This window comes from Atractosteus spatula, chromosome 5 (assembly GCF_055471065.1).
Source record: "Atractosteus spatula isolate fAtrSpa1 chromosome 5, fAtrSpa1.hap1, whole genome shotgun sequence".
In the NCBI taxonomy this organism is placed as follows: Eukaryota; Metazoa; Chordata; class Actinopteri; order Semionotiformes; family Lepisosteidae; genus Atractosteus; species Atractosteus spatula.
The window spans coordinates 43,177,761-43,190,973 of NC_142710.1; the positions used below are offsets into that span (position 1 = coordinate 43,177,761).

A 13,213-nucleotide genomic window follows, 5' to 3' on the forward strand; every position below is an offset into this window, starting at 1 on the left:
AGGCAGTGTTTGGTTTTTCCCATACATGACGTTTTCCATGATGGCCAAAAAACGCCACTTCTGACTTGTCTGCCCAGAGCACATTCTTCCAGAAGTCTTATCTTTATCTTTAGACATGCAGCAATGTTCTCCTTGGAGAGCAGGGGCTTCCTCCTGGCTGTCCTTCCATGAAAGTCATTCTAATTCAGTCTTTTCCGGATGGTGGCATCATGGACTGTGACATTTACCACCTTGAGAGAAGCCTGTAGATCCCTGGGGGTTTGAGACCTTTTAGGAGCATCATATGGCCAGATCTTGGAGAATATTTGGCCACTCCTGGGTAGAATTTCAATTTTCTCCATTTGTAGATTTTTGATACATTTATTATTTTGATATACAGGTGGAATCACTTCCTAATGATCCACTAATCATTTGAACATGTTTTGGCGTGCCTCATTCTATATATTTAATCGAGGTGGTAGCACTAAAGGTCTGCTTTCTTTTCACACAAAGATATTGTATGCTGGCTGTTTTTTTAAATAATACAAAAGTAGAATTTATATGTGTTACTTATCAAATGAGGTTAGTTGTATCTACTACTAGGACTTGGTGAGCATTAGGTAAATGTCAAATATGTCTAAAATATGTCTACAAAATCCCCCAGGGGTGTACAGTACTTACTTTCTCCCCACACTGTACCTTTGTAATGAAAGGGAATGTCCTATATCACTGTGTACTGTGACGGGCAAGATTCTGGACAGACAGCTGCCCCAGAAAAGAAAGGCCGAGTGGCTACAGCAGAGCCCAGGGGCAGGATGGCCTGTCAGAGAGATTCATTACACCACTGCGAGCTGCAGCTGCTCTCGTCTGTCAACAGCAGTGATGAAACACGTCGCGTAAATTAATCAATAAAAGATCTGGTAAGCAGATAGCGTGTCCTCACCTGTTAAAGACAGTGAGGCGTAGTGTGCAGAGGGCACGTCTTGCGTAGAGTATAGATATATTGATGGATACAGTATACCTGTGGTGTTAAGTCAACACAATGTTTTCAAGCTTACTGTACCTACTTTAAGAGTTTTCTGAGTCGCGCAAGATCTGAAATAGATCAAACTATTTCAGGGTCTTGAAAGACTGATTCGATTATTTCAATTTGGAACATGGTAAAATGTAATAGAAATTAGGATCTCTGGTTATTGTGGTAAAAATAGCACATGTGGTAAAAATAGTAAAAATTCATCCAGACCCAGTTTAGTTGTTAATCACCTCCCAGCTGGGTGTCAGTTCTGGCTCTCTGTTGACAGGAGGCCCCGTGTCCCTGTTTTCAACCGCCTGACTGGCTGTTCCTTTCAAACATTTATTTCAGTAAACCTGCCCTGTAATGTCACAGTTTTTCTCTAGGCTTCCCATGGCTATACAATCGCTTTGCCTTGGTTTCCATACTTCTTACTGTTTACTAGAGGCTTCTGTGCTTTACCACACCTTTACCGTGGTAACACATCAGTCAGGTTTTCTGAGGGTCCAACCCCTGGGCAGTGTGGAATCTGTGTCCTAGCGTCCACCACACACCCCCTGGAGCTGCTGCTCGGATTGTCCAGGCCGGCTGCCCCGGATCGGGGTTTGGCTGAGGGGGAGACAAGGGCTGCCCAGTGCGGATGGGTCAGTCTGGGGGGGTGGTCAGAAGAGGAGCCTGGCTGAGAGTTTGTTGTATTTTTCCCTCATGTCTTAGCAGCAGACAGGTGGATAATGTCCATCACTCATGCAGACCTCTGCCCTGATAAAAATAGTCTCAGTGACATAATGTGTTTCTTTAGGCCTGGAAGCCTGTGGTTAGACAAAAGGGCTTTAAAAGGCTGTATGGTAGCCTCCAGGGGTGTTGGGGGTGGGGGGCTGTGGAATTAGGGCTAGGGGCTGTCTCCAGTGTGCTGGAAGGGCTCCAGTAGTGTAGTGTTAAGAGTGATTTAAGGTAGGGAGCACTGGGGCCCGACTGCACACTATGCTGAGCTTCACATCCCCGCACAAGGGTGGACATGCTGGAGACACCATCTACGCAGGTAAACACCGCAGCTCTGTAATATCTGTGCAACTCTGCTGGCATGAGACGGAGAAGGGCCTGATGACTGACGTGTCTGGTCTGTGGTGCTTGGAATGAGCTCTTTTCTGTGGTCTGTGCTGCAGGGTCTAGAACAAGGAATATTGCAGGCCTGTTCCGGTCTAACTGTCACACAGAGGGACAGTTTTCTGGCTGTGGAGGGGCCTCTCCACTTTAGGAATATAGTCCTGTTTTGCATTATGATCTTTATTTAATATACATGTTATTTTTCCACAATATCTAAAATGGGTGAGCCTGTGATTTCAGCTTGGCTTCAAAGTAAGGTCATGCGCGGGAGTGTCCTCGGACGTCTGCTGATGCTGTAGCTGGGAGACACTTTGGCTTGGCTGCTGCTGGCAGAGGAGTGTAGGAAGCATCTCCATGATGCCTGCTTGTGTCTGCTTGCAAGACAAGCTGGGAGTGAGCCTTCAGGTTTCTCCGAATCACTGTGGAGTCATTCCCTGTCTCAGCTCACATCTGATAAATGAAGAAAGCAACCACATCACATCTGAGTCTGATTCACGCACAGCATGCTCTCTTATTATAATGGCAATAGTTATAATGACAAATTTCAGACAGGGTGTCCACAAGAAAGAGATCTTAATTCCAAATGTTTTAAAGAAGTGTGACCTTTTTTTAGAATTTGGATTTTCTTTTCTGACTTCAATTCAAGCTCAGCTAGAGAGTCTGTGGGCCTGTAGTTTTTTCAAGGCCACTGAATCAAGGTTTATTTAAGGTTTCGTTTTTACAGTTTGTTCTGTTCACCGTTCACTGTTCAGTTTACTAGGTTATAGGAAGCTCCAAGACGGTTAGTCTATATCCATTGGGAAAAGTTTCAAATTTTGCTGAATATTGCTCCTGATAAGTGTGGCTGCTGTGATTGTGAAGCAAAGGTACTGTATGCACTGATCTGTAAGAAATATAGTTAGAACACAGAGCGCCAGCACTCATTTCTGCAGCTCTACAGAGCTCTAATATTTAACACTTAACAAGTTAACTTGTCTTGGATACAGTCTTTGCAGAGCAACATTCAGCTTCAACCACCTTTAAAACAGATCGGTTTGAGCATTCATGTTTTGATTAATAATATTTACCCAAAGTTAAACATTTGTATAAATCATTTGTAATTTTGGCAAAAATGCAGCTTCAGTGAAAGGGTCTGAATACTTTTGTAAGGCACTGTACTTGTCACAAAGACTTGCATCTGCCACTGCATTCCATTGAAACTGTTTGGCAAAAACTCTCCAGTTTTCCCCTTCATAATGCATTAGAAAATAGACTACATATAAGACCGAGGGAGTGGAGATGTCAGACAGCCTAACGGAAGAGGAAAACAGTGAGGGTCACTTTGCAGAAGAATGTGAAATGAATGAGGTCAGTTATTTATAGGGAAACAGTGATGTGATTTATTGAGATCCATATTCATCAACCAGAGTCTGTAACAGCTGTTTGATTCCAATTATGCAGCCAGAGTGCTCTCCAGAAAGATGCTGAAAGTCAAAGACAAAAATAAGCAAAGTTCCTCAAACCACTACTTCATAGAAGTCTAAATTGGGAGTTAATATCCAAAGAAATGGAGGTGGTGTTAAAAAGCTGTCACTGAAGGGGGTGCCTTGTGCTGAGCTGAAAACACATTATGTGCTGTTGTATTTTGTTAAGATAACCTGCAGTTTTTTTGTCATATTGTATCAATGCATCAATGTCAGCTACAACTAGGAGCACGTTGACTCAGAAGGATGCTTCCTACTGCAAGGAGTTAATTATGTGATTCCCTTTTGCCCGTTTACAGTGTGCAGGACAGCTGACATGCTGATCTCCTCAGAGGGCATATTTGGTTCCCTGCAAAGCCTGGCTGAAATTTTGACGAATGTGTAGTGTGCAAAACACTGCTCCTGTAGGATCAGAACTTCATGACAGAGATGATGCTTGTGTAAAAAAGGCTATTTTTGGAGCCTGATCTCATAGGTCATCAGCATCAGTCAGGGACACCTTTTCTATATGGTTTATCAAAATCAGAAAATATTGTTCCCCAAGTGTTTTGATTTGGTGTAGTTCACACTGCTGGTCCAGTTCTGCGCTCCACAGGAGCTAGCGATGGGAGGATACGCCTGGGAGGTCAATCAGGCTTCCATTGCACGGCACTTTGAGCCTTCCAGGTTTTACCTGTGTCTGAGCCAGCATCACATGCTGCTTATTTCATGTCTTCTACTCTGTTTTGAGCAAAATGTGCATAGACAGGTGGGTGGAGTTGCTAATTCTTTTTCTCCTTCATCATTCCTGCTGTGTGACTGTGCAGAATGAGTCATTGCTCTTCTGGGGGTGACCGTGCAGAATGAGTCATTGATTTTCTGGGGGTGACAGTGCAGAGTGAGACACTGATCTGCTGGGGGTGACCGTGTAGAGTGAGACATTGATTTTCTGGGGGTGACCGTGCAGAGTGAGACACTGATCTGCTGGGGGTGACCGTGTAGAGTGAGACATTGATCTGCTGGGGTGACCGTGCAGAGTGAGACATTGATCTGCTGGGGGCGACCGTGCAGAGTGAGACATTGATTTTCTGGGGGTGACAGTGCAGAGTGAGACACTGATCTGCTGGGGGTGACCGTGCAGAGTGAGACATTGATTTTCTGGGGGTGACCATGCAGAGTGAGACACTGATCTGCTGGGGGTGACCGTGTAGAGTGAGACATTGATCTGCTGGAGTGACCGTGCAGAGTGAGACATTGATCTGCTGGGGGTGACCGTGCAGAGTGAGTCATTGATCTGCTGGGGGCGACCATGCAGAGTGAGACATTGATTTTCTGGGGGTGACCGTGTAGAGTGAGACACTGATCTGCTGGGGTGACCGTGCAGAGTGAGTCATTGATCTGCTGGGGTGAACGTGCAGAGTGAGACATTGATTTTCTGGCGGTGACCATGCAGAGTGAGACATTGATCTGCTGGGGGTGACTGTGAAGTGTCTTTTGAGCAGAAAGAAAAACACTGACTCACTCTTGAATAACCAGCCATAGTAATAATAAACACTTTGTGTGATATAAAATGGGACCATTAAGCAATCAGGGTGTCCTCCACAACTGTTCTTCTGCAGAAAACTGTTCTTTAGCTCTTTACTGGGCAATCCCCTGATGACTCATGGTACATTGCCAACAGCTCAAGTCTCTGGTGGATGAGAGACATTCATCTTCATGTTTTGCACAAAAAGGAAGTGCTCCCACATTGAGACTCCCAGCTGCTGGCAATGTAACGTCAGTCACTGCGGACCTGCCCAGCTCTGCCCTGCTGCCGTCAAGGCAAGGCCTGACCCTTGCCCTGTGTCTCCCCCTGCAGAGCTGCACCGCAGTGAGAGCGTGCAGGAGAAGCAGGTGAAGGAAGCTCGCACCAAGTGCCGCACCATCGCATCCCTGCTGACCGACGCGCCCAACCCCCACTCCAAGGGTGTCCTGATGTTCAAGAAGCGGCGCCAGCGCGCCAAGAAGTACACGCTGATCAGCTACGGCAGCGTGGAGGAGGACCAGCTCCGGGCAGCCATGGAGGGCGACGAAGATGAGGAGGACGGGGTCCTCCCCACCAGCGAGTCCGAGTTTGACGAAGATGGCTTTGCTGCGGCTGCCGATGCTGACACGACCTGGGACAGTGACTACCTGGACATCCTGGAAAAAAAGGACCCTGCTTCCCAGAGATCCTCCAGCCCTGGGGCTCCGGAAAGCCCGGGCCTGCCTGGTTCTGCGGGGAGAGGTGCCCAGCTCTTTGAGCAGCAGAGAAAGAGGGCAGAGGAGCACATCGTGACAGCCAGTGTGCCAGAGGTGGCACAGACGCCACGGGAAGCAGGCACTCCTAACACACAGCCGTCCACTCCCATAACCCCCCCTAGCTACAGCGTGATGAATGGAGACATCAGTCCCAAGAGCAGAAGTGCTGAGCTGATGTCACCCCCTCATCTGGCACACATGCCAGTCAGCCAGCCAGTGGTTGTGACCTCTCCTCAGCTGCCTGACCTGCCCTCCAGCTCAGTGCTGAACAGAACTGCCCGACCCTTCACGCCCGGGTTGGTCAGCTCCCGGGCCGCCACAGCACCTGTCGTCTTCCGGCCCACCTCTGCCAGGAAGATGCCTTCTCAACCTCCCTCTTCTATGGCCTCTGTGCCTCCCCCCTTCTCTGCTCCTCCTGCCTCTGCTCCCAAGCTGGCCATCTCCACGGCGTCCCTGTACATCCCAGCTCGATCGGCCTCTGCGGTGGCGCCCCTGTCTGTCCTCTCACCACCCCCTCCGTTCTCGCCCCCTCCAGCGCCAGCTGCGCCCCTCCCCTCCAGCTTGCAGCCCCCGGCAGCTGCCCCTCCTGTGGCTGGCCCCATTGCCCCACCGGCCTACTCTGCCCCCTCTTCCACAGAAGCTTTGGCGTCCCGTGAGCAGAGGATCTCCGTGCCGGCGGCCCGTACCGGTATCCTGCAGGAGGCCCGGAGACGCAGCACCAAGAAGCCCATGTTCAGTCGCCCCGAGGAAAAAAAGGGCAGCTCCCCCAACCCAGAGCTGCTGTCCCTGGTGCAGAACCTGGACGAGAGGCCCAAAGGGGTAACAGAAGCAGGGTTTGAGTCCGGCCCTGAGGAGGACTTCCTCAACCTTGGAGCAGAGGCCTGCAACTTCATGCAGGCACAGAAGCACAAAGTGCCGCCACCTGTGGCCCCCAAGCCACGTATTCACGTGCCCGAGATACCCCAGCTGGGAGGTAAGGGGGCAGAGCTCTTTGCACGCAGGCAGAGCCGCATGGACCGGTTTGTGGTCGACACCTCCCCTCAGCAGACCTCACAGCCAGCCTCCCCGGCCAGGCCTCGCCTGCCCTCTCCGACTCCCTCCCTGCCATCACACTGGAAGTACTCCTCCAACATCCGAGCACCTCCTCCCATCGGCTACAACCCCCTGCTCTCTCCTTCCTGCCCCCCCGGAGCCCAGCGGAGCACCAAGGCCGCTGAGGCCCCCAAAACGGGCACATGGAGCAGCAGAAAGGCCTCTCAGAAGGAGGGGATCAAAGCCATCGATTTCATCAGGAGACAGCCATACCAGTTAAACCCAGCCATGTTCAGCTTCGGGAGCAGCGGCTCGTCGGCGGCACAGCAGTCACGCCCCCTGGTGGGCAGCTCCCTGACGCAGCCCAGGCAGATCCCAGTGAAAGCCGCCCGCGTGTACGAGATCAAGCGCTTCTCGACCCCGACGCCTATGTCCGTCCCCACATCACTGACGCCCACTGTGATCGCGCCGCGTGCCGCCACCACCCTGGGAGAGCCTCTGTTTCGCTCCAACATCTGCTCACCGCCTCCCACCCCCTTCTCGCCCCCCCCCACCTCCACCGCTCTTCCCCCAGCCTCTGCTCCTGCCCCCGCTGGCACCCCCATCCAGGAGGCCAAGCAGTACCAGACCGCGCCCGAGCTCAGCCCCCTGGGCCCCTCTCGACCCTCCGTTCTCAGCAGTGCGGCCACCATCCAGGTGCCCAAACCACGCTTCCAGGCCTCCAAGATCGGGATTCAGTCCAACGTGTGGAGACCTGGCGCCCTGCGCTACTGAAGATGCCTGCACATGCAGTCCTGTAGCAGTGTTTTCCCATCCCAGCCCAGTGTGCTTCCTAGTTTCAATACCGAGTGCGTGATTCCCACAATCCACTGAGACATCAGACCATCAGCTGCCCGTTGGTGATGTGAGCTGTACCTGTCGACGCTTGTCGTCTTGAGCATGTTAGTGATACAGAAGTATTACTGTGAAGAATAAGAATAAGAATTTGCTTGACACACACTCCAATCCACAATTAGGTGCAGGGGGGGTGGCAGTAATTCTGAATGGGAGAGATTTAAATGCACAGACTCTGCACTGTGATGGGATACTCTGCTACAGAGACATTTTGAGCTCCTTTTGATTTTCCCTGGGGCTGTTCTGAGTTGAATTTCTGGACATTTCTAAATCACAAACCGCTGTATTCACGTTTTTGTATTGTATCTCTTCCAGTGGTGTTCTGAGGTTTGGATTTCAGGATCATTTGTGCATTTGAGCAGTTATAAATAATATATTTAAATTGCTGTTCATTACATGTAAGAAAGGATTCAGACTTGAAGAGCTGGTGTTTTGGAAGATCAGTTTACAAAACCCCAAAATCACCATATTCACAAGTGTTTAAGGATGTCTTGCGGCCTCATTGTTTTACTGTAGAGTATTTGCTTTTGCCTTGCATTTCCAAAAAAAAACCCAAAGAATTTGGATTAAGGTAATACTTTTCAGACACCACAATTACACAACCTTGTGCTGTATGGTACTTCACAACGATTTCATACAATTCCTTTCATGTGTAGCATCTAAATTCTCTAAAGAAAAAAGAAGCAGTTACACAGGGAGAATAAAAAAGATTACATAAAGCTCCATACCATAATAACAACCAGCAATTGTTATTGTTGTCGGTCAATAAAAATCAGCGTATTAAAGTTTGTTTTCAGTTTAGATTTGAAAGTCCTAATGGTGGCTTTTGGGCTGTTCCACGGCTGGTGGTGAACAACAGAACGAAGGGCTGCCAATTGAGTCTGGCACCTTGAAGGGAAGAGCCCTGTTTTCAATCAAGACGTGTAAAGGAGAGAGAACAAAGGGGAAACTAGCTCAATGTGGCAGCATTGATTATGCTGCAATGAGGAGCAATGAGGTAGAATAGAGTACTAGAACAAAAATCCTGAAAGATATTTGCAATCACAGGAGAGAAAACAGTGGGTCTTTATGTACTGTTTTGAAGACAGAGATAGATCGTCAGAAAGGATTATAGTTTTCATTCACCAGCGAGAGACAACACAACCCTACACAAGTCAGAGAGAGAAAAACATCATTGCTGTCTTGCCTTTCTAGAGCAGATGCCTCCTCACCCCTCAAGTAAACACACGTTGTTATGTGACAAGCCCCATTGTGAAGCCCTCACTAAGGCTCCTTAGCTTTGATTGAGTGTTTGAGGCTACAAGTCATTACAGAGCTGTTCTGCAGCACCTTTAGCTGATGTGAATGAGTGTGATACTGTCCTGCTGTAGTCTCTTGATACCTTCTGACTTACTCGTTGCCTTTACTGTGAAGATTTCAAGGCATGTGGAGGAATTTTCTCTGTCATTTTTTCTACTTTTAGGTCTCTTCGACTTGCCCGTCAAAGCCAAAATGAAACATCATAACTTCCTTCTAGTGTTCTGATCGGTTGACACAAGCAAGGGGCGGAGTGCCTCAACCCCAACTCTGTCTCTCAGTAAGACGTTTGGACAGAGACCTCTTTGCATGTCAGCGGATCATTTTGAAATTATCCATAAGCACAGCAAGGTAAACCAATAAGGAAACAGTAAGTCATTAATGATATTAGTATGCTGTCACTATGCAGGCTATCTAAGGGTTCTGGCTAAAACTAATTTACGAAAAAGCATCTTAAAGAACCCGTTGTGTTGTTTGAAAAGTTAGCTTTGTGAGACATCCTTAAGAATTCTGTTCTTACCAGTTTATGCCTTAAGCGTAGAAAGCTTTTGCTAGAAAAAGCTTGCAGGTGACATTTTACTGAGCAAAAAGCACTCCATTCAACACACCAATGTGTCTTCTCGCTGGAATTCAGGGTGCCTTTTCAGACAGCCAGACACATGAGCAGACAGTCACAAAACACACCTGGCAGACTATTCATGTAAGAAGTGAAGCGACAGAAGAGCACCATGAGGGTGTTTAAACTAGTACTGTATAAGGATTCCGACACCCAAGAGGATTCGGTGAGTTTCCTGCACTGATAGCGAAAAGGCTGCAATAAGCAAAGCGCTTCCTGAGAGAGTGAGAGCGAAGGGATTTTGAGGCTGTGCATGTGGTATCACTGATGCGAGCGGTGGTGATTGGTATACAGTCAGAGGGATTATGGGATAGTGTGAAAATTCGCACTGTGGAGGAATGACACCTGGTCATGAGCAGCATGGGCTTGCAAAAGAGCAGTGCATGTCTTCAGGCACGTGCATCACTGCTGCCTGCGTGATAGCTGCATTCCTCAGCTAGAGGACTCTGCCCAGTGTACATGATGTCTGCATGTGTACTCATGGTCCCGTTTGTACACGTCCCAAATTAGAGTGCGCCAGGTCACAGGTTTTTTGAGTTAACTGTTTTTTCATTGTCTGGGGTGTTGAAGGAGGCTGACTGTCAGAGGGTGCCAGCCTGGCTATTGCATTCCTTCAGTGCAGTTGCTGGCCATCCCTGGACAGCTGTGAGAGAGTCTACCTGAGCCCTCACTCCAGCTGTGAACAACCCTGGAGAGCCAGGGCTCTGTCAGCTATTGCAGGTGGTTAGAAAGTGTGAGCAGTGCTCCGTGTACAGGAAGAGGCCGTGCAAGACTCTCATTCTCCCAGCCTCTTCTGCCACGTGCAGTCTGTCCCCATGTGCATGGGTTGAAATGCCCCTGGGGGAAACATGTTCTATTAAATTTACATAGTGACTTTGCATCTTTTCCATAGTTTGTACAAGTTGGCCTTGTTTTCATTGCATATTCCTACACTCGCATCAGGTCATCATTGGGCTTCACTGCATTAGATTTTGATAACTGCATTGTTTGCCTGGGTAAATATCTATGGGAACTGTGCAACAAAACTCTAAGACATTTTATTATGTTACAATGATGTATTTAAATTAGAGTCCAGTGTAGCAGAGACCATTGGAAGCATTGTAAAGCACAGTGACCCAAGATAAAGAAATGTAAGGTTTTGAGAAAAACCCTAGCTCAAGTGCATTTACTACGGTCATTTTTCTCTCTAGTTAGTTAAAGAAACTGACGTGATGAGCTACCCAGGCACACTGCAGTGCATCAAGCCTCTTTCTTTGTAGCAGTCATGAGTGGCTGTGTTTGTGATGATGTAGCAGAGGACTATTGACTGAAAACAGTGGACTGGCGTTGGCCTTGGAACCAGTGACTGTTTCTGCTGCATTCAATTCAGTAAGGATGCTGAGTATGTATTTTTTATTTTTAATTGTGGAATAGAGTTATATTAGCATGGCAGTGAGGCACTGGCACTGTAATTTATTAAGAGGTGAAAGACACAGAGGGTGAGCTGTGGCATTGTGGGAGAGACCAAGGGGGCGCATTCTCTAGGCAGCAGAAAAGCACGAGAGGATGATGAAGATGAAGAAAATGAGAAGGCCGCCTGACCTTTAGTGGTGATGAGGTAGCAGATATTGGGGAAAAAAATCCCAATCCCATTATGGAGTAGGTTTTGTCCATTGCAGGGTTTACCTGTCACAGGTGCACATCCACACTTTACAGCTGGATCAGAGACAGCAAGATGTTTAAGAGCAGTTCAGCTCCACACATGAGAATTAAGTAGTAGACTGAGATATCCAGCAAGTCTTTTGGACACTATAATAATTCCTGTCAGGGGAGTTCCTTTGAGTGCCTCCTGTAGATTGTAGAGAATTCCCCCCCAGCCACGCCTTAGAGACATAAAGTAAGTGACTTGAAAGATGAGGCTATGAGGCCTTGTGACAGTGGACTCAGGCAGAGGTTAGATCGGAAGACACAGGAACTTGGCTGCCATGCTGCTGTACTGTAAACGAGGAAGTTGTGGGAGTTCGAAGCAGGGTTACTGGTGCTGTTTTGTCATTTTAAGGACAATGGCTAGCTCGCAAACTTTAAGCCTTTACTTTCTCTCCGGCATGTTGTCTTTGTGCTTCCCGTTTCCCTGCGTGCTGTAGAAACTGGCTTTAGGGAAGATGCTTCGTAGTAAATCCGCCAGCACTCAGTGCGTTCCTCCAGTTGTGAGAGTTGCCGAGGGATTTCGAGATGAAGGAGGGGAGAGGATGGGAGGGAGGTTTATGGAGAGTGAAAACAGAGGAATAAAAACAGACTTGGAACCCAGTTGCCTTCCTGTGTCTTCTAAGTGCTTGGTCTCATCTTCTAATGCGTGCTGTTCCTCTGCATCCACTTACTCATTCAGGTCCTTCAATTTCCACTCACCTCCACCTTAGATAAGATAATTTTATTGGAAATATACAATATCTTGTATTAGGAATTTGTCTTTTTGCATACCCCAGCTTGCTCTCCATGAGAAATACAGACACACAGACAGGGAGAGAAGCTTGGGGTCAGAGCGCAGGGTCAGCCATTTATACGGGGCCCCTGGAGCAGTTGGGGTTAAGGGCCTTGCTCAGGGGCCCAACGGAGTAGGCTTCCTCTGCCGGCCAAGGGATACGACCCGGCAACCTTCCAACCACGGGTGCAGATCCCTAATCCACAGCAGATATACTGAATTGCTTAATTTGTCAAAATGAAATTGTTCCCTCTGTCCAGCAATGGATGATTTAATTGCAGCCTATACAGCCTGCTGGATTGTAGATTTTCTTGATCAGGGATGGTCACCCCTGTTAAACACAGGGCCTAAACAAGTCATTTTACTCTCTGATGTTTAGGACAACACACTGACCTGCTTCTGAAACAAAGCCCTGTTGTTAACTCCTGCTGAGTCATTTGCTCCAGACTCTGATGACCGCAGCCTAGAGGAGCCCTGGAGAATCCTCTAGAGGATCCATTATTGAGTGAACTGCTCTGACAGGTGGGGTTACCAAACCAAGAGCACCTGGAGGCCTGCTCTGTCACATATCACACCCAGGGGATGACTCAGCAGTGATAGTGCACCCTGGCATAAGTCACAGAAGAAGGCAAGGAGGATCCTGATTCATATGTGAACAGCACCTTGTCATGTGACAAAGTTACAGCAGACCACTGATGCTCAGACTCAACTACTGTACACCTCAGTTTACATTGAGCCCCAACAATTTCTATCTCCTCTTATGTGTAATGTGTCTGCTGCACCATCAAGAGACTCTGCTTGGACCAAGCTGGTACCTTCAACTCAGACTTGGCTGGTCCCCAGCCCAATCAGGGCTGTCAAGTCCTGGTCCGAGAGGGTCAGTGAGTCTGCAGGGTGTCCAGTCCTGGTCCTGCAGGGTCGGTGTGTCTGCAGGGTGTCCAGTCCTGGTCCTGGAGGGTCGGTGTGTCTGCAGAGTGTTCAGTATGGTCCTGTAGGGTCAGTGTGTCTGCAGGGTGTCCAGTCCTGGTCCTGGAGGGCCTCTGTGTCTGAAGGGTGTCCATTCCAGGTACTGAAGGGAGGGGCACCCAAAGAGCTGGGAG

The 13,213-nt window shown here is 48.5% G+C and overlaps 1 protein-coding gene across 1 annotated transcript in view; it reads left to right on the top strand.

Annotated features, from left to right (window-relative positions):
- synpo2lb (synaptopodin 2-like b) overlaps positions 1-11,941 on the top strand; it is a 28,105-nt gene extending 16,164 nt beyond the window's left edge. Inside the window, exon 4 of the mRNA XM_088915543.1 lies at positions 5,396-11,941. Within this exon, the coding sequence (XP_088771669.1) occupies positions 5,396-7,623 (2,228 nt within the window). The 3' untranslated portion in view covers positions 7,624-11,941. The remainder of the gene's footprint in view (positions 1-5,395) is intronic.
- The last annotated feature ends 1,272 nt before the right edge of the window (positions 11,942-13,213 follow it).